Genomic DNA, 20447 nt, shown 5'->3' on the forward strand with positions numbered 1-20447 from the left:
GAACTACCTTGGCACCTTGATTTTATAAAAGTGCAGGGTTGAGTTTCATGCCATCATTTTGCTAGATCTGAAAGCCTCAAACAGAATGATTTGAATAACACGCTGTAGGAGAGAAATGTTCTGGAGTGGACATTGTTACCGCTGTGGGTGTTTGGGATACCAAGACACAATACCCTGAAGTAAAGCTTTCATTCCAGACATTCTGGACAGATTCATTCATTCACTCCATTACCTTTATGCCAGTCATGTCTGTTCTTTTTCACCAGTTGTCAAGTTAAAGAAATGAAATGCCTAGCTAGCAAGACCAAAGGTATCCCATCCATCCCTGGTCCACACAGTAGGGTCCATATGAGCCATTTGCTATTGACCTGCTGTGGTTGCTCAAAGGAGTTTTACCTCTCTGTAGTCAGATGCCATCTTCCCTTTCTAATTCTTTATAACCCTCTGTGACCTCATGAGTGGATGGGTCTTTTCTGTCAAATCTCTTGATTTGGACCTTCTTCCTTGTACATCTGGCCATTCCTCTAGGACATATCCTTCCTAATGCATAAATGGCAAACCTCAAATTCCATCCCACTCTATTTTTCCTTATCTCTCCTGTTTTTCCTCAGACTTTCATTCCTCCATCTTCATTTTTCCTCTAAATGTCTGCTCATTCAATGAGGTCTTCACTCAGAGGGTCCATTTCTTGTTTCTCTCCCCTTTTAACCACTGACCACAATCCTCCCTCCAGTCCAGTCCCTTGTGTCCCTCACACATTCACTTCCAAGATGCTAGCCTGATGTCCAATTGTGTCTCTTTCTTTCCTCATCCTCCTTTTTTTTCCTTCTCTCGTGGGCTCCATTTTTCCATCTCTGCCCACTCCCAAGACGTTTGTCTTCCTCTTCGTCTCCTCACAGAGTCTGTTGAAAAAGAGAGAGGATGAAATGAAAAGGAAAGTTAAAGTGAAGGAGAAGACACTGAAGAAGATGAAGAAGGCCAGAATGAGGATTCAGGTGAGTCTCGTGTCCCGTTTACACATCCCCATGGAAACAAATGAGAGACGAGAATTGACGTAAAGGTCAAGGAGGATAAAGTGAGAAGGAAAACAAATGTTTTATTTTTTATATGCACAGTAAGTTTCTCTTGAGCGTACAACAATCCTGAATTTAAATTTTAGAGTCTTTGAATAAAGAAAGGAATACCCACAATAAATTGTAAGCCCTTAATGCAGAATTTTAAGCAATTCGTGTGTACGTATTGAGCACCCTTGGTGGTGACGTCCTTTCTGCTAATTATTCTTGAACAACCTTCAGACTTCCCTTTATAGATTTTTTGCTTTGTATTGTTATGGCCGCAGTTCTCAGTGTCACCACGTTTTGTGGATCCTTTAAAGCCCATCAGTCTCTATCTTCTTCTAATCAGAGCTCTGCAGAGATAGAAGTGGAGGAACACGAGGAGACCTTCAAGTCTGTGCTTGAGTCCATTGAGAGACTGAAATCAGATGTCGTTGAGATGATTAGAGAATACGAGAGGATGGAATTGAGAAAGACGGACAAGATCATCGAGGAAGTGGGGATGGAAATCAAGGAGATGAAGAAAAGAACCATAGAGCTGGCCGAGCTTTTACAGACGGGCGACCACATCCACTTTCTGAAGGTGAGAGGGCTGATCTAAAGGACACCATCAGTAGTTTGATGACCCCGTCTTTTTCTCTCAATTTCTCATTCTGTGTTCTGCTCCTCTTGTAGAAGTTCCCATCTTTCTGTGATCCTCCTGCAAAGGGAGACGTGCCTAGTCTAACTCTTCATGAGGATTTTCTTCCTGAGACTCTCCAGACGAACCTGTCTGATCTGAAGAAGAGTCTGGAGGAGATCACTGACTGGAAGGTTGTGAGGAGCAGTGGGGCCGGTGGGTTGGGTGTCCTCCAGTAACCTTCAGGTGTTCTGCTTGTCACAAGTGCTGGAGGCCCACATTCTTCTTTTCTCTTCTTTTTTCCTCAGGAGCTGGTGATTCAGGGCCCGTCCTGCAGAATCTGAGGTGTCGAAGTCACCTTTTAAAATGTGAGTCTCTTTCTAGTTTCTATTATTAATATCAAAGGTTTCATATTTTAGTTTACTAGATTAAAGTCAGGTACTTTAATGGCACCGAGAGGGCCATATGTCTTAAAAATGGACCAGTGGAAGGGTGAATAATCCTTGGGGGGGAAAAATCCTGAAGCTTTGATTTGAGCTCACTGGGGGGTGCTGTTGTGCAATAACTCTCTTGAATACCCTACTGGGTTGTGAAGAGTGGAAGAAATTTAATTGTTAATAATTATATAATAGCTCTGTAGCTGCTAAACAGTGCCGGGTGATGCTCATTTTAAAAAGGTGTTATAGACTGTTTATTTTCTAACTTAATCACTGCGCTCTTGACATTTCTGTTTGCTTGCTTGAGTTAACATGTCTTTTGCTTCTAATGTTATCAACTGCAAAATTTGTCATCAAAGTTGTAAAGGCCAGGGGGCTTCATATATAAAATCTTGCTTATATTCTGTACTAAAATTTTGCTTATGCTCAAAAGACAAAAATGGTGTATGCACAAACAGAAATTAGATTTATAAAACCGAATGTACAGGAAGGAGGTATGTCATGTGCCAAATCAAGTTTCTTTATAAATGTCAAATGAAACTAAAGTTACAGGTCGGCCCTTGTGATTTGCAGGTTACGATCCGCCTATTTGCTGGTTTGTCATGAATACTTAGATGGAAATTATTCTGTGAGTTTTGTGACTTTTTGCAGAAAACTATTGGTGATGCTGCATCAGCGCTACTTAAATGGACTGCAAATCCCAGCAGCCCCTGGAGTACCACATCATTGGGCAGCTCCGATGGTTTAAAGGAGAGCTATAATAAACTTGACAGGATTGCAGTGGACGATGTCTTGTTGTTTCAACATTTCATCATGCAGCATTTCATTAGTTACACCCATCGATTTACGGTTTTCTCTGCATTTATGTTCTTGTCCTGTGTCTGATTTGTGATTTCTTCTGTGTTGGAAAATGCCTTTTTCTGGGAGAGCTTATATCTAAAAATATTCACATACATCGACATCACGGTAGGACAAAAGGTTGCCTAATTTTCAGGAGGCTGATCACAGGGGGTTTCATTTCATCAATACACTGCGAATCTGGACTGTGTCGTGCATGTTGGTCGTTTTGTGTGTAGTGTTGGATTTCTTTTTTATCTGCACTAATAATCATTTTTGTCATTTACTAAAATACATTTTTAAAATTTTTAAAGAATACATTTTTATATACATAAACAATGTTTTACATGTCAGAGAACATGTGAGTAAACACAATTTGAGTCACGGAAGTCCTTTTGTGTATTTAGAAAATTGACCATCCTTATTTTTGTTTACCCCAACACCATTTTGTTTTTTCATGGGCGCTACCATTTTGTGATTTGATTGCTCTTCCTCTCGTATTTTTGTCCTCACAGACCAATTTGTGAATTTCCCCTTGGGATTAATAAAGTATCTATCTATCAATTTCAATTCCCCCAATGTTTCTTCTATGACTCTTTGTGTCTCGTCTAGCTCTCCTTGCCACACAAGTCCTGTGGGTCCTGCTTCTGTTCCTTACTCTTCCTGGTCCTTTGGTCCTGTTCCCCTGATCCCCCCTCTCTTTTGTTTATTTTTTTGACTCCAGTTCCTCCTTGACAGCTGGTCACTCAGTCCACAGTCCCCACAGTCCACTTCTTCTCTCCCGATGTTCCTCACAATAACCTGCACTTTACCTTGTAGGTTAGAAGGACTGGCCACCTGACAGTGCTGAACTGAGCTGTTGCCCTCTGCTCATCCACATGACCACCACACCTCAGACTCTCGGCACTTTGATGATAATTCAGTTTACTTTTTTGACCTCAAATTGACTTGTTTCATTTGGGGCTGTCACAGAAGTCACGTGGCATTCATTGGTCCATGAAAATCAGAAATGAAAGTTTTGGTCATTGAAGCTCTGCTCCCCTCCAGGTTCATGTCTCCTTCTGTAAAAATGTCAACAGATTTCTTTACTCGTTTTCTTCTCTTTCCATTCAGACTTCCGTGCACTGACCCTGGACCCCATCACGGCACACAGACGCCTCTGCCTGTCTGAAGGGAACAGGAAGGTGACATGTCAAGAGACTGAAGGTTCGTGTTCTGATCACCCCAACAGATTTGACTACTGGGAGCAAATCCTGTGCAGAGAGGCGCTGAGTGGGACTTGCTACTACTGGGAGGTCGAGTGCAATGGTGATGAGATTGACATCGGAGTTGCATACAAAGGAATTGGCAGAAAAGGAAATGATGAAGATGGTCACCTAGGATTCAACGACAAGTCCTGGAGTTTGTACTACTCTGATTCCGGTTATACATTCTGGCATGATGGCATGGAAACTGACATCACTGCCCCCTACAGTCAAAAAATAGGTGTGTATCTTGATTGTCCTACTGGCTGTTTATCATTTTTCGGCATCTCAGACACAGTGACCCTCCTGTATAAGCTCAAGACCATCTTCACTGAGCCACTGTATCCAGCGTTTGGGTTAGGATGGCACTCCAGTGTGACAATCTGCCCCCTGAAGCAACTTAACAAGTGACTGGCGTCATGTATAGGCCACTTTGTCTCCTGTCACACAGTTCATCTTGTTATTTTGGATTGAAGAGGAAAACTACGTGAAGTGGGCTGAAGGTCGTTCATCATTTCTTTCTCGAATTTTTACACACATACACACACACACACACACATATCTGCTGGCTGACCTGCCATTCCTTCTCCCACAGTGACCCTGGACAGCAGAATACTGTAGAGTCTCCAACCATCACTGTGATCACCATCAAGAAAACAATGAGGAGAGATGACTGTGAGCTGATGTTCATATCACTATGAAACTCCTTCGACCACACTTCATGTTCAGTACTCTGAATGGCCACAGAGTGGCACTGTCTTAATGGTTTACATTTAAAACTTGTCCTCAAGTAGAACAGCACGGTCAACCAAAAGGACCGGAGAGTTGAGTCGAGTCCCTGCCACCTACAATATGAAATCTTCATTTGGCTTATAAATATCAAATAACGTAGGAGACATGAGAAATCCAAGCTGACCACTCAACTCTTCTTAATCTTGTTTATTTCATTTCATCCCAGTCCATCTGCACAGTGATGATCACAGTTGCTATGCCCATGTTCTCCCAATGTCTGTGGAGTTTTCTCCAAGTTCTGCAGTTCCCTCCCAGCTCCCAAATTCTTGTGTTTTGGGTGAATTGGCAATTCAAAGCTGGCACTTTATGGTGTATATGTATATATTGGTCTGCTCAATGGTGGACTTCCATTCTGACCCTATGTCGGTTCCTGCCACCAAATCAGTCTGAGTCCCCACACCAAACCTGTACTTTGTCTGAGGAACTGAGACTTTCTGTTCACTAACGCATTTCTCATTTTGCTCCCTCATCTTGGCTGACATGATGATGGTGTTGATGGTCTTTACCTTGGTAGTTCAGCATAGTGACCTCACTAGGTGAATGGGTCAACTACATCCCCTGACCATAATGGGTAGAAGGAAATTCCTCATCACAACTCTGACAGAGGGGACCTAACCCAAAGTGATCAGAAACATTTATAAAAATAAAGGATTAGATAAACAAGTCTGAAGTGAAGTTCAGTGAATGACCGATGGAGTCTTCAAGAAGTTGAACAGACATCATGGAGGAGACAAGAGCATCAATCAAATTGTATATAGTCTTACAGTGCCTTTTAGTGCAACTTGATGAAGCAAAGGAAAAATAAGAAGAACTGAAGAAAGAAAAGAAGCAAAAGAAAATGAGGAGTCACAGCATAAAAAGAGGAAGATGTCCACTACGGAGAGCTCTGCAGTCAAATTGAAACTGACACAGTGACAGACAGGGGGCGCCACACACTGTAAATTGAGAGGAGCCTACAAACCCAGGTGAGCTCAAAAGGGTGAAGAGAATACAGAGCTGTGGAGGGGATGGTGGACATTTAAAGGATCTTCATTTAGTGTCCAGTCAGGAACAAGAGCAGCGGGAATGAAGAGCTGAATGCATCAAACTGGCGGACTTCACAAAGGTCTTAGTATAGAAATGTGAGTTTGAAGAACAATGTCCAGGATTTTGAAACACGAAAAAGGGTGTTATAATGTGTGTAATAAAGGCTCACTTGTTACAAGGAGCTGTGTGTTAGTAACGTGTGTGTTCCTCTGGTGTGTGTGTGATGGTTTGAGGTGGTGATCAACATGAAAGGCGCTATAAACTGAACACTGATGTGGAGAGTAGGCAGGACTGAGAGCCAATGTAGACTTCAGGCTGGTCCTGATTCTGCAGTGAGATGACCTGGGGACAAGGACTGGATTTGGGAAATGGAAGGGATTTATAACAAATATATATATATTTAGATAGATAGATATATGATTTATTTCCTTATGAATAAGAGTCAAGTAGCTGAAACTGAGAATTGTCATTATGGAGATTTATTATTGTCTTTTCATTTTTACAGTTTAAAGGTTTTGGTGTAGGTAGTCCTGCAGGTGAGTCCTATACAAAGAGCATGAATTTATAGAATTATAGTATTAGTAGTGGTCTTAGTCATCATTGTCATTGCAGAAGTCAAGTAGAACTTGTAGTCATTTTTGCAGCAGCAGTAGTCCTAGTTATCCTTGCCATAGCATTAGTGGTTGTCGTATTCATCCTTGTTTTACTGCTAGTAGTGCTTTATTGTAGTCATTGTAGCCATCATTGTCATAGCAGTAGCAGCAGTAACCATTCTAGTCCTCCTTGTTGTAGCGTAGTAGTCGTAGCGATCATCGTTTTCATAGCAGAAGTCACCACCGCAGTCACCCGTGTAGTTGTACTACTCATTGTAGTCATTTTCACGGCAGCAGTAGTTGTTGTTGTAGATGTCCTTCTAGTTGTACTCGTTCTACTTGTTTTCCCAGCAGAAGTAGTCCCAGTTATCCTTGCCATAGCATTTGTAGTCACCGGTGTCATCGTTGTCCTACCAGTACTAGTACTGCATAGTAAGCATTGCAGCCATCGCTGTCATAGCAGTAGTAGTTGTCACAGTCCTCCTAGTTGTACTCATTGCACTCATTTTCACAGCAGTAGTAGTCCTAGTCATCCCTGCCATAGCATTAGTAGTTGTTGTCATCGGAGTCATCCTTGCATTAGTACTGTATTGTCATTGTCACAGCAGGAGCAGAAGTTGTCATCATTAAAAGCTGGTCACATCAAAGCCTACTTGGGTAAATCTCAAAGAGGAAGGTTACAGAATTGTATTGATTTTAATCCTTTATTTGCTGTATATAATTTCTTGTATTAGGAATTTATCATTTTTTGCATACTCCAGAGAGTTTTGAGGTTGGAGCGCAGGGTCCGCCATTGTACAGCGTGTGCCCCTGGAGCAATTACAGGTTCAGGGCTTTGCTCAAGGGCCCACCGGAGTAGCATTCCTTCTGTCACTGCCAGGATTTGAACCAGCAACCTTTGAGTCACCAGGACAGAGCCTTTAGCCACAGGCCCGTCGTGCTTCACAAAGGTTGTTCACTTTGCAAAGGCTGTTTTTGTAAGGTTTCACATTCTCTTTCACGCTGCAGAACCACAGCATGTTCTCACAGTCAACGTCAGACTTGAAGAAATGAGCCAACTCTTTAATTTTCTAACAGAGGCAGAAATGAGGGGCATAAAATAGAAATATCCTACAAATGCGATATGAAATATCACCACTGGAGGGCATATGTGTACTGCAAATAATATACAGCTGCTGTATTTCATACGTTAAAAATTACATTGTGAAATAATCTGGTTTTAATAATAGGTTGATGTCATATTTATGTTGTTCACATTATCGAATAATTTTTCATTTTCAAAAGTTTAAAGCCAAGCAAAATGACACCTTTTATTGGCTAACTAAAAAGATTACAATATGCAAGCTTTCGAGGCAACTCAGGCCCCTTCTTCACATCTTGCCTGAAGAAGGGGCCTGAGTTGCCTCGAAAGCTTGCATATTGTAATCTTTTTAGTTAGCCAATAAAAGGTGTCATTTTGCTTGGCTTTTCTCTACATTCATAATGGCTAACACGGTACAACACCCTAGTACTACAAAAGTTTAAAGTAAAATTCCAATTAAATACCTACACATTTTGAATACAATTGTAAGGCAAAAAGGACAATTGACATTTTTAAAACCTTTTAATATAACTTTCAGCTTTAATAGCTGCTAAAAGTATACTACTAATAATAATAGTAAAAGTTCGTTTAAAGTTTAAATTAGTTTAAAATAAAAGCTCTTGGCACTGGAATTTGACCTACAGCACCACCTTGTGGATTGAAAAATATTGTAGTGCAGAGAGGTAAAGTAACGAAAAGCTCGTCTCTGCCCCCTTCAGAATGTGGGAATCAAATTGCACACAACAGATACAGTTAGGCCTTTCTCATAAAATCTGCGGAATAACACAACGTCCTTTATGGTACTGTTTATGACGGTAGTATGTGATCTGAGACGAGTCCTATAAACAACGCTGTTATCTGTCTATACTTAAGTAAGTTTAAGAAGACTCTCAGTGAAGTGCAATGAGTTTGCTTGTAGTTAATACACGTTCATTGCGCCATCTAATGCACATGAATGAAAGTATAACGGACACCAAGGTGTCCTGCACACTGGATGACAGTTGTGTCCAACGACGGGCGCGCTTCTGAGACATCACAGCCACACCTTCCCGCTGTTATGGTCACTGGACACGCCTCTTTTCAAACACAGACGCGGCGGCGGCTCTTGAGCTCCTCCTACTTCACGTCATCTCGTCCCGTGTACCTGACCGTCTTCCGCTATTTCTCTCTCATCTTTTCCCGCTGAAGACCACCGCTGTCCTTTGCGAGGGGCTCCTATTGATTTTCTCCTCTGATGGTCTCCACCTGCATCCTTGAACCTTCCTGAGACCCGTGGCGCTCCGTGCACCTGTGTGTCAACCAGCCGTCCAACCCCGCGCATCTTCCAGGTAATCTGCTGCCTCCAACGTACAGGCGCGCTCTGCTCTCGATCTCACCTGGCAGTAATGTTGTGTGCCTCATTGTCATCATTTAATCGATTTATTTTGTATTATTTGTTACTTTGTATTAATCCCCGAGGGGAAATTGTCTTGTTGATGACATTCAAAACTGAGCCCAAACGAGATGCACTGCACGAATAATTACATCGTGTTTTGGCTCGAAGTGCCCGGCGGTTGTTTCACTTTAATTTCTTCACTTTTGACCCCCGCCTGTCACTCCGCACCTCCGCTGGCTGTGGTAGCAGCGAGGCCTCCAGGGGCTGCTGATTTGGGCTGCGTTACCCCAAGGAACGACGAGTCTTAGCGATGAGCACCTCCAAGATGCACGTAGGTGAAGTACGATCTCATTTCACGTGCGCTTCTCAAACTCTTAAGCAGCCACGAGGCGCGAGCATAACGTCCCATATAATGTCACAAAAATACATCTTAAGTCGTTTGATAATTTATATGGGCGGCACGGTGGCGCAGTGGTTGTCAGTATGGCGAGCAGGTTCCCATGTGTGGAGTCTGCATGTTCTCTCTGTGCCTATGTGGGTTTTCCTCTCACTCTCCAAAACACTTGCAGGTTAGGTAAACTGGCAACACTAAATTGGCCCAAAATGAGGGAGTGTTTGGTGTTTGTTTTCACTCTACAAGGGAGTGGCGCCCTGTCCTGGTTTGTTCTTGCTTTGCATCTGATGCTAGCTGGCATAGGCTCACCCCTGTGATAGTGACATGAATTCGGTCGGAAACATGACATGATTGGTCCTTCAGATGAATGAAATTAATTTGTGAAATGTAATATTAAGTAAACGTGACATCATAATTTAATAACCAAATATGGCAAATTGTATAAATCAGCACAAAATTGGCAACGTGATGTTTCTAAGATGACCACAAAAAAATGACAGGCATGCCATAAAAGAGAAGCCCACTTAAGAGCAACCCATTGTTCTTTTAGATAACATCACAGTGATATGCAGCGTCATTAGCAACAGGGAAAAAAACAAAGTGGGCTACACAATGAAGAGAAGAAGACAACACATCACAACCTGTTCTCCTGTCCTTCAGACACACAGACACCATCTGGACAGCCTGGTGTAGATATCATTGATATACTCTGTTATACTTACACAGTCATTACATGAAGTAAACAAGTCTCATTATGTGTTTTATAATAATAACAATAATTCTGTACATTTATTTAGTTCTCTTTACTTAAAGTGAGTATGGAGCCTCTTCAACCACCACTAATGTGCAGCATACCCACCTGGATGATGCAATGGCAGCCATTTTATACCAGTATGCTTATTAGCTGTTAGACGGTGACAGAGAGAGCCAGTTAGAGTCAAGGGATGATTAGGAAACCAGAATGACCAGGCCATGGGGGGAAATTTATCTTGGACATCAGGATACACTCTGCTCTTTACGAAGGATGTCCAGGAATCTTTTATGACAACAGAGAGTCGGGACCTTGGGTTTACGTCTCATTCGAAGGATGGCTCAATTTTTACAGCATAGTGACCCCATCACTGCCCTGGGGCATTGGGATCCACGCACAGACCACAAGGTAAGCGCCCCCTGCTGGCCTAACCAACACCTCTTTCAGTATCAACCCAAGCTTTTCCTAGATGGTTTCTCATCCAAGGACTGGCCGGGCCTGAACGTGCTTAGCTTCAGGTGGATGACCTCTTCTGAGGTGCAGGTGGTGTGGCCTTCAGACGGTTCACAGTGTGTTTAGTTCTCAAATGTTTTATGAACTCCAAATCCAGAACGGGGCTTACACTCCCTGAGAATATGTTTCTTGAAAATTGCAACTTTTACTAAGTCAGGGGGTCTATCTATATAATATAAATTATAAATAAAATTCAAAGACACCCCGAAAATCAAAGTGACAAAATGATGTGGCAGGCTTGTTCATTTGGCCAAATTTTCATTGCAGCAACTCCAAATCATACTCAGTAGTTTGTATGCGCGCCCCAATCCCATGCCTGACAATGTCCTAATGAAATGACTGATGGTGTCCTGGGGGATCTCCTCCCAGATCTAGACCAGGGCATCACTGAGCTCCTGGGACAGGCTGAGGTGCAAACAGGTGGCGTCGGATGGACAGAAACATAATGTCCCACCTAGAGGTGTTCTATTGGATTGAGGTCAGGTAAGTGAGTGTGGGGAATCTGTCAATGGTGTCAATTCCTTCATCCTCTTGCCACATGAGGCCGTGCATTGTCAGTCACCAGGAGGAACCAGCATAGGGTCTGACGATGGGTCCAAGTATTTCATCCCGATACCTAATGGCAGTCAAGGTACCATTGTCTAGCCTGTAGAGGTCTGTACGTTCCTCCATGGATATGTCTCCTCAGACCATCACTGACCCACCACCAAACTGGTCATGCTGATCGATGTTACAGGCAGCATAATGTTCTCCATGGCTTCTCCAGACCCTTTCACATCTGTCACATGTACTCCGGGTGAACCTGCTCTCATCTGTAAAAGCACAGGCTGCCAATTTTGGTATTCTATGGCAAATGCCAATCAACCTCCACGGTGCCAGGTGGGCAGTCAGCACAGGGTCCACTAGAGGACATCAGGCCCTCAAGCCACCCTCATGAAGTCTGTTTCTGATTGTTTGGTCAGAGATATTCACACCAGTGGCCTGTCTGCTGGAGGTCATTTTGTAGGCTCTGCCAGTGCTCATCCTGGTCCTCCTTTTCCAAAGGAGCAGATACTGGTGGGTCATGCTGATGGGTTAAGGACCTTCTACGAGGGGCCCTGTCCAGCTCTCCTAGGGTAACTGCCTGCCTCTCTCCTGGAATCTCCTCCTTGTCCTTGAGACGGTGCTAGGAGACACAGCAAACCTTCTGGCTATGGCACGTGGTATTGATGTGCCATCCTGGAGAAGATGTACTACCTGTGCCAGCTCTGTAGGGTCCAGGTATGGCCTCATGCTACCAGTAGTGACGCTGACCGTAACCAAATGCAAAACAAGTGACAAAACAGATGAGGCGGAAAAAATGTCAGTGGCCTCCCTCCACCTGTTAAACCATTCATTCCTGTTTAGGTGGTCGTCTCATTGTTGCCCCTCTAGTGCACCAAAGCAGCTGAAACTGATGAATAAGCCCCTCTGCTACGTCACTGACCAGATCAACAGCACAGAAGTGTCATTGACTTGATGCTATACTTGGATTGGAAAAGGGTGCCTTTGATTTTTTTGAGCAGTATATATATATATATAAATAATACACTGTATAGCTTTGTCTGTGTTATGTCACATCATCAGCGTGAGCCTCTCCCGATGTTCATTGTTTTAACGGTGAGAGGAGAGATTGTACCGGCAGAGTTTGAGCCTCTTATATTTTCTGTTTTCACGTTTCAGCCTGTTAATAATAAACCTTGACAGATAAAGGAGTTCAGTGTGGTTTCATTACCCCTTCATGGTGGCACATTGTGAATCACAACGCAGAAGCTTCGGAGGTTAACCAGATCCAAAGCCAGAGTGCAGCAGTACAGTGAACATCGGTCACAATGGGATAACTTCATGTCACATTTGATCACATTCGCTTCTTCTTTTCTTCACATTTGATCACCTTCAGTTTTGTGACGAGATATTTCCCGTAATTGTAAGACAGATGTAACTGACTGTAGTCGAAACAGCTGCAGATAATAAACTGTGATTGAGATGAGTGAGTCACAGCATCCAGGAATGGCGTGGTGAAAACTGTCATTCACCTGTGAGACATGGCAGTAATCTTAAGTCGAATGGTTTATAAGACACAAAGGTTGTAAGTCAATGATAAAAATATCCTGTGACGAGACGAGACTTTCTAACGTGGGACGAGATGCGACTTTCTCAGAGAGACACTTTCACATCCCGCGAGACAAGACTTTCTGCCAAGAGATTTAACCACACCCGGGGCAGGAAATAAAAGACAAAGAGTAGATGACAAAATAGAACGTCGTAAAGAATTCCAAAACGTTGGTGTGATACACATGCAGAGCAGGTTAGAGATAATGAAAGTACTGAAATTCGAAAGTCTCAAAAAAAGGATAGTAAAGATAGCATTAGTGCAAACAAACGGAAATTATTACTCGGTGAAATAACGGAACAGCGAAAAGAGATCAAATATATGGACACAGGTGATATGACAGAAGTATGTAGATATTGTTCGGCTTTAAACTTTAAGTTGGAGACTTGTAGATCGTCTAATTCATGTTGCCATCACGGAAAAGTAGTGTTTCTTCTGCGAGAATTAAAAGATTTGTTGTTTGGTGAAAGAGAAATCCACATACGTGAGCGGCAGAGATGCAAAGTTTCTGGCACATAGCACAGGCTGGGGGGGTTGGCAAGTGAAGTGAGCAAGGGGGCAAAGCCCCTAGTACTATAAATGTTTTATTTCTTTTAATCTCAATATAAATCTTAATATTCTAAATGTACAGAGAGCTGTCATAATGTGAATATTACATATTATGTGTGGCAGGCTATGGTGGGCTCCAGAGGAGGTCCATTTAAGAAGCACTTAGGGGTCACATATTAAGAGGATGTAACATGCTCCCTTATTTATGATGGGGTCTGAGGAACACTCATAAGTTACTGATTAATCTTAGCATGTCAGACGAATTTCACGACGTTCTTAGCATTACAAGGCTTACGGTAGACTCAGGCCTGAAACAGTAATAATCTGTAAAAATGCTGGACACTCTTAACACTACTGGTTCTTAAGCAGTTCTTTACTGGATCCTCACTGGACCCTTGCATGTCAGAGAACCATTTAATTCCACGAAGGCTTCTTTTCACATGACCTTGGCTCAAATATATGGAGGGCCCCCTAGGGCCAATGGCCACTCATTACCCTTAATTTTGTAAGTTACAATCACCACATCCGTTTTTCTGCACATACTCATTTGAACAAATACGGGAGCAGCCTGAGGTACAAAGAAGAAGAGATGGCCCACAAGCCTAAACACTGAGTTAGCAGGCCTCAACAGGGCTGTTAATGGAAAGCCATCCACGAGCTGCTTGGCGGGGAAGCTGGGTCCGATCTCATTTAAGTGCCATGTTACTCCTGCTGTTAAACCTGTTAAAGGCACCCTAAGAAAGACAAGAAAGAGAACTCAGTGACACTTGCATTGCTCCTCAGTTTGTTTCTGTATTGCAGGCTAATTCTCAAATTGCTACTCTGTGAGTTAGCAGCCATGTTGGCACGCAGAACAGGATTGGAGCATAAAATAGTGTAGACGTAAAAAATGGTATCATCTGCAAAATGTCAGACCGAGTGCGCTGTGGTTGCTGTCTTAGAGTCATTTCATGTGGCCTTATCAGGAAGGAAGTTCTTCTAACAGAGTGACGAGGCCAGCCCACTGTCCACCAGGCACATGCTCATGGACCACACTTAGAGAACCACTGGCCTATGGCGTCGCTCTGAAGAACCACTTGGGTACCTTTAAATTTAAGAGTGCACAGTAAAACGATTTTAAATTTGAACTTGTGAGAGTCAAAGCATACTGCAAATATGTCCTGATTACTAATTGAGATAAAACATCAAATATGAAAATGTCAAAGCTTTCTCTCAGAATATTGGACACATCCTAATGACCGGTGTGTCGACATTGTATTAAAGGGGTGAATTAATTGAACTTTTGTTTCTCCACAGACAACACCCAAGTGTCCTCCTCAAGCTGCATTCACAATGGCTTCAGCTAGACCTTCTCGGCTTGTGGATCAGTACACCTGTGCTGTGTGTCTTTGTGTCATTGAGAATCCGATCACCATCCTGTGTGGACACAGCTACTGCATGAAGTGCATTAATGACTACTGTGACAGGTCATATAGAGAAGGGGTCTACAGATGTCCTCAGTGCAGAAGAACATTTAACAGCAGGCCAGAGTTTAGAAGAAACTCCACATTAATGGATTTACTAGAGAACTTCAGTTATGCTGGACCTGATGATGTGCCCTGTGACGTGTGTATAGGGAGGAAAAGGAAAGCTTCAAAGACCTGCTTGACTTGCATGGCCTCCTTCTGTGAGAGTCACCTGCAGCAGCACCGGGAATCTCAGGTCTTGAAGAGACACCAAGTGGAGGTGCTGAGTGAAAACCTTAAAGACAAACTCTGCAGAAAACATCACAGGGTCCTAGAAATCTTCTGTAGAACTGATGGGACCTGCATCTGCTCAATGTGTGCAGCGACTGAACATAAACATCATGACACAGTGACACTGGAAAATGAGCGAGCAGAGAAACAGGTAAGAAGTGGAGTAGGAATGGAAAGGGGATTGTGAAGGGTCAACGTCATCCTCTGGGGTTTGCTTAGAATGAAATTCCTTCGCTAGGACGTGTCCTTTCTTAAGCACTTCTTGTCCTTTCTGGCAAAAACAGAGGAACACACACTGAGACATCCTGAGGTCTTAGCCCACTTCTATTTGTTTTCTGGGTGCACAGCCAGGGAAGCAAAGTGAACTTTGAGAAGAGGAAATCGTTTCATGTATTTCTGGATTGATTGCTGATATTGAGCGCGTTGAACTGTTATTACCTGATTTAACACTCAATACTTAAAATGTGTCAGTGGTTGTTCTCAATTAACAAAAAACGTTTATTCGTTTGTGAAGTAAATAACATCCACCTACAGTGGTGTGAAAAACTATTTGCCCCCTTCCTGATTTCTTATTCTTTTGCATGTTTGTCACACAAAATGTTTCTGATCATCAAACACATTTAACCATTAGTCAAATATAACACAAGTAAACACAAAATGCAGTTTTTAAATGATGGTGTTTATTATTCAGGGAGAAAAAAAATCCAAACCTACATGGCCCTGTGTGAAAAAGTAATTGCCCCCTTGTTAAAAAATAACCTAACTGTGGTGTATCACACCTGAGTTCAATTTCCGTAGCCACCCCCAGGCCTGATTACTGCCACACCTGTTTCAATCAAGAAATCACTTAAATAGGAGCTGCCTGACACAGAGAAGTAGACCAAAAGCACCTCAAAAGCTAGACATCATGCCAAGATCCAAAGAAATTCAGGAACAAATGAGAACAGAAGTAATTGAGATCTATCAGTCTGGTAAAGGTTATAAAGCCATTTCTAAAGCTTTGGGACTCCAGCGAACCACAGTGAGAGCCATTATCCACAAATGGCAAAAACATGGAACAGTGGTGAACCTTCCCAGGAGTGGCCGGCCGACCAAAATTACCCCAAGAGCACAGAGACGACTCATCCGAGAGGTCACAAAAGACCCCAGGACAACGTCTAAAGAACTGCAGGCCTCACTTGCCTCAATTAAGGTCAGTGTTCACGACTCCACCATAAGAAAGAGACTGGGCAAAAACGGCCTGCATGGCAGATTTCCAAGACGCAAACCACTGTTAAGCAAAAAGAACATTAGGGCTCGTCTCAATTTTGCTAAGAAACATCTCAATGATTGCCAAGACTTTTGGGAAAATACCTTGTGGACTGATGAGACAAAAGTTGAACTTTTTGGAAGGCAAATGTCCCGTTACATCTGGCGTAAAAGGAACACAGCATTTCAGAAAAAGAACATCATACCAACAGTAAAATATGGTGGTGGTAGTGTGATGGTCTGGGGTTGTTTTGCTGCTTCAGGACCTGGAAGGCTTGCTGTGATAGATGGAACCATGAATTCTACTGTCTACCAAAAAATCCTGAAGGAGAATGTCCAGCCATCTGTTCGTCAACTCAAGCTGAAGCGATCTTGGGTGCTGCAACAGGACAATGACCCAAAACACACCAGCAAATCCACCTCTGAATGGCTGAAGAAAAACAAAATGAAGACTTTGGAGTGGCCTAGTCAAAGTCCTGACCTGAATCCAATTGAGATGCTATGACATGACCTTAAAAAGGCGGTTCATGCTAGAAAACCCTCAAATAAAGCTGAATTACAACAATTTTGCAAAGATGAGTGGGCCAAAATTCCTCCAGAGCGCTGTAAAAGACTCATTGCAAGTTATCGCAAACGCTTGATTGCAGTTATTGCTGCTAAGGGGTGGCCCAACCAGTTATTAGGTTCAGGGGGCAATTACTTTTTCACACAGGGCCATGTAGGTTTGGATTTTTTTTTCTCCCTAAATAATAAAAACCACCATTTACAAACTGCATTTTGTGTTTACTTGTGTTATATTTGACTAATGGTTAAATGTGTTTGATGATCAGAAACATTTTGTGTGACAAACATGCAAAAGAATAAGAAATCAGGAAGGGGGCAAATAGTTTTTCACACCACTGTACTTTAAAGCAGTGGAAATTTACAACACTCAGATGACAATGGGCCCTAAAAAGTGACTGCAATCTGATTTGATTACGGAAGAGGAAGAGGCAGAAGTTCCTGCAGATGTGGAAGTGACGTCACTTTTCCTGGAGCTTCTGTTCTGCTAGTCTGAGGGCAAAAGTGGGAAAGGCGTAAAAAGGCAGGGTCAGCCCGCGGCTCAGAGTGGCATTTCTAATGCTGTACAAGTGCTGAAGATGTCCCCCATTCACACTTGTGCGTCAGAGTATAAGGTTGCCAAAGCCTTGGAGAAAACAGGCTGAGAGTTCTGCTAAAATAATATTCTGAAATTTTCAAGTTGTTCAAGATACAGTAAACGTCGTCTGATGCAAAGAAGTTATAAAGGACAATCGATGCAGTGAAGATGAGATCACAAAGGGAATTATTAGAATAAATAGCGGTCAGTGCCTGATCATTAATAATCATACGTCATCATTTTCAGACAGCTCTGTTTTCTGCATCCAAACAGCTACATAAAACTCATCATTTTCAAATTTACTCACTTTAGAGAACGTTTTTGAAGTGATGCGTTTATAGTGGTTGAAAGTGTTTCAGTGTGGACAAAAGTCCAAAATGAATAACAAAAGATGGGTCGTCAAATGAAGCCATATTAGTGTGAACTAGAGAATGAAAATGTCTTCAGCTAGTTTCAAGCATTAGAAATGTTTGAGGTCAGTGACAACAACAACAACAACATTTATTTATATAGCACATTTTCATACAAATAATGTAGCTCAAAGTGCTTTACATGATGAAGAAAGAGAAAAAAGGCAAAATTAATAAGAATTAAAATAAGGGAACACTAATTAACATAGAATAAAAGTAAGGTCCGATGGCCAGGGAGGACAGAAAAAACAATAAAACTCCAGACTGCTGGAGAAAAAATAAAATCTGCAGGGGTTCCAGGCCACGAGACCACCCAGCCACCTCTAGGCATTCTACCTAACATCAATGACCTCAATCAGTCCTCGTTGTATTCAGGGTTCTCATGGAAGAACTTGATGATGACGGTCATGTGGACTTCTGGCCTTTAATCCATCAATGTGACAACTATGAACAGATCCTTCAAACCATCTATCCATTCCAACAATGATGACCAAAACAATACAATCTGTTCTGCATACAGTTTCATGAAATTGATGCTAAACTTCATTGTTCATGTGACTTCTCAATGGTGAAACACAAAACTCATTTAAAGGAGCTTTCAAGGTTTTGGGGTGGAAAGTAAAGGATGTTACTCCCTAACGGTGCTGCAGTGACTTGTGCCCCCTTTCGACACAGAAACTTCTTCAACAATAGGATCCAGATAAAGATAAAGGAGGAAAACTTCCTTGGAAATGTAAAATGATTAAATCTCTTCTATTATCATCGGCCTCAATCATCCCTTCAGTCCAGACCCTCAGGTCTCTCTCACATTCGGCTCCAAGATGTAGAGTTGAGGTCCACTTGTCTTCTCTCCTTCTTCATTCACTTTCTATTGTTTTCTTTCTAATAATGTCTACTGGACTCCATTGTCTGTCTTTCTGCTCCTCAGACATCTCTCCTCCATTTTGCCTCCCCCACAGAGTCAACTGGGAAACAAAAAAGATGAAGTGAAAAAAGTGATTGAGGAGAAAGAGAAAGAACTGGAGGAGATGAGGGGAACCAAACTGAGGATTCAGGTGAGTCTCATGGCCTGTTAACTGTGGAAAGCAACACGTGACTTGAATGGATTTGTCAAGAATGCTGTGAAAACAGGAAAAATAAAACACGTCTTCAGTAAAGATTTGCCTTTAACACAATTAAAGGCTAGGAACTTTGAATGTCAATGTTCTAATAAATACAGTAAACCAGTAGACACTAAAAGTGAAATTAATAGCACTTTGAAAATGTTTAATATACATATTTGGACGATGCCTTTATCCAAGGCAACTTACAACATTTATGATACAACGGCATCTAATGGACATGAATTAAAATATAACAGACACCAAGGTGTCTCGCACACTGGATGAAAGTTGTGTCCAACGACGTGAGCGCTTCTGTGATATCACAGCCAATTTCTTTTCCAGTTGGAGCACAGGCAGGTCAAGTGACTCGCTTATGATCACCCAGTGGAAGTGGTGGGATTTGAACCCACAACCTCAAGGTCAGAAGTTGAGAGCCTTAACCACTACACTACACTGCCTGCCCTCATATGTTAACAAAATGGCCACCCCATTGATATTTTTGACATTTTCCTTTTTGCTACTTAGTGTCAAACAAATTAGAGGGACAGAATTGTTTTACCTTCATGTAGTTTTTACTTTCAGACATTTATGTTCTCCATTACAATAGTAACAGTTATCAGTATCTCCACGGTTTGCAGCTCTTCTGAAGCACATGTGGCTCAACATATTTTCTGACTTCTTCTCATCAGAGAACTGCAGAGATGGAATTGAAGGAACAAGAGGAGACCTTCAGATCTGTACTTCAGTCCATTGAGCAGTTGAGGTCAAAGGTCACTGAGGTGATTAAAGATTACGAGAAGCGGAAAGTGAGAAAGACCGAGAAGATCATCGAGCAACTGGAGAAGGAGATCGAGGAGCTGAAGAAGAGAGATGTTGAGCTGGCCAAGCTTTTAAAAACAGATGACAACATCCACTTCCTAAAGGTGAAAAGGCTGATCTAAAGGACACCGGGAGGCCTGTCTCACTCACAGGTCATTGTCTCTAAACTCTTCTTCTGTATTCTCTTCTCTCTTAGAAGTTCGAATCTCCTCCTGAAGAGAATCATGCACCTATCACCATTACTAAAAAAGAGGTTCTTCCTAGGAGTCTCTTTGTGAATCTGTCTGATCTTAAGAACACTCTGCAGGAGATCAGCAACTTGGAGAGTGTGGAGAGCAGTGAGACGGGTGGGTTGGATGTCCTCAAGTGACCTTCAGGTGGCTGTCCAGCTCATCATGAGTACTGCAGGCTCACATTCTGCTTTTCTCTTTTTCTCCTCAGGGGCTGAATGTACCGATAACCACAGCAGACATCTGAAGGAAGTGAGTAGGACCAGAAATGGATGAAAAACAGAAATGAGGTCAAAAACATGCAGCAGTCAAAAAGAAAACTTGAACTAAAGCAAATCCCAACCCAGAATTGGTTTTAAAATAACT

At 42.4% G+C, this 20447-nt stretch overlaps 3 protein-coding genes and 1 long non-coding RNA gene across 6 annotated transcripts in view; 3 read left to right on the forward strand and 1 right to left on the reverse strand.

The window, feature by feature from the left end:
- The window catches only part of LOC127529898 (tripartite motif-containing protein 16-like), a 33833-nt gene extending 27642 nt beyond the window's left edge, over positions 1–6191 (forward strand). For both annotated transcript variants that reach the window (XM_051935153.1, XM_051935152.1), the window contains 5 exons: positions 900–995; positions 1405–1638; positions 1731–1890; positions 1983–2042; positions 4062–6191. In XM_051935153.1, coding sequence (XP_051791113.1) covers positions 900–995; positions 1405–1638; positions 1731–1890; positions 1983–2042; positions 4062–4603 — 1092 coding nt within the window. In that variant the 3' untranslated portion in view covers positions 4604–6191. The remainder of the gene's footprint in view (positions 1–899; positions 996–1404; positions 1639–1730; positions 1891–1982; positions 2043–4061) is intronic.
- Positions 1–20447, forward strand: part of LOC114661667 (tripartite motif-containing protein 16-like) — a 202558-nt gene that overhangs the window by 76989 nt on the left and 105122 nt on the right. The gene's annotated exons all lie outside the window — the stretch shown is intronic.
- The window catches only part of LOC127529909 (uncharacterized), a 60712-nt gene that overhangs the window by 27537 nt on the left and 12728 nt on the right, over positions 1–20447 (reverse strand). The gene's annotated exons all lie outside the window — the stretch shown is intronic.
- LOC114662226 (E3 ubiquitin/ISG15 ligase TRIM25-like) overlaps positions 8584–20447 on the forward strand; it is a 63065-nt gene continuing 51201 nt past the window's right edge. The window contains exons 1-4 of one of the 2 annotated variants that reach the window (XM_051935166.1): positions 8584–9012; positions 14694–15284; positions 18889–18984; positions 19722–20059. In XM_051935166.1, coding sequence (XP_051791126.1) covers positions 14730–15284; positions 18889–18984; positions 19722–19973 — 903 coding nt within the window. In that variant the 5' untranslated portion in view covers positions 8584–9012; positions 14694–14729 and the 3' untranslated portion in view covers positions 19974–20059. Of the gene's footprint in view, positions 9013–14693; positions 15285–18888; positions 18985–19721; positions 20060–20447 lie in introns of those variants that run through there. The other variant, XM_051935165.1, reaches the window with a different exon arrangement.

This window comes from Erpetoichthys calabaricus, chromosome 12 (assembly GCF_900747795.2).
Source record: "Erpetoichthys calabaricus chromosome 12, fErpCal1.3, whole genome shotgun sequence".
NCBI lineage: Eukaryota > Metazoa > Chordata > Cladistia > Polypteriformes > Polypteridae > Erpetoichthys > Erpetoichthys calabaricus.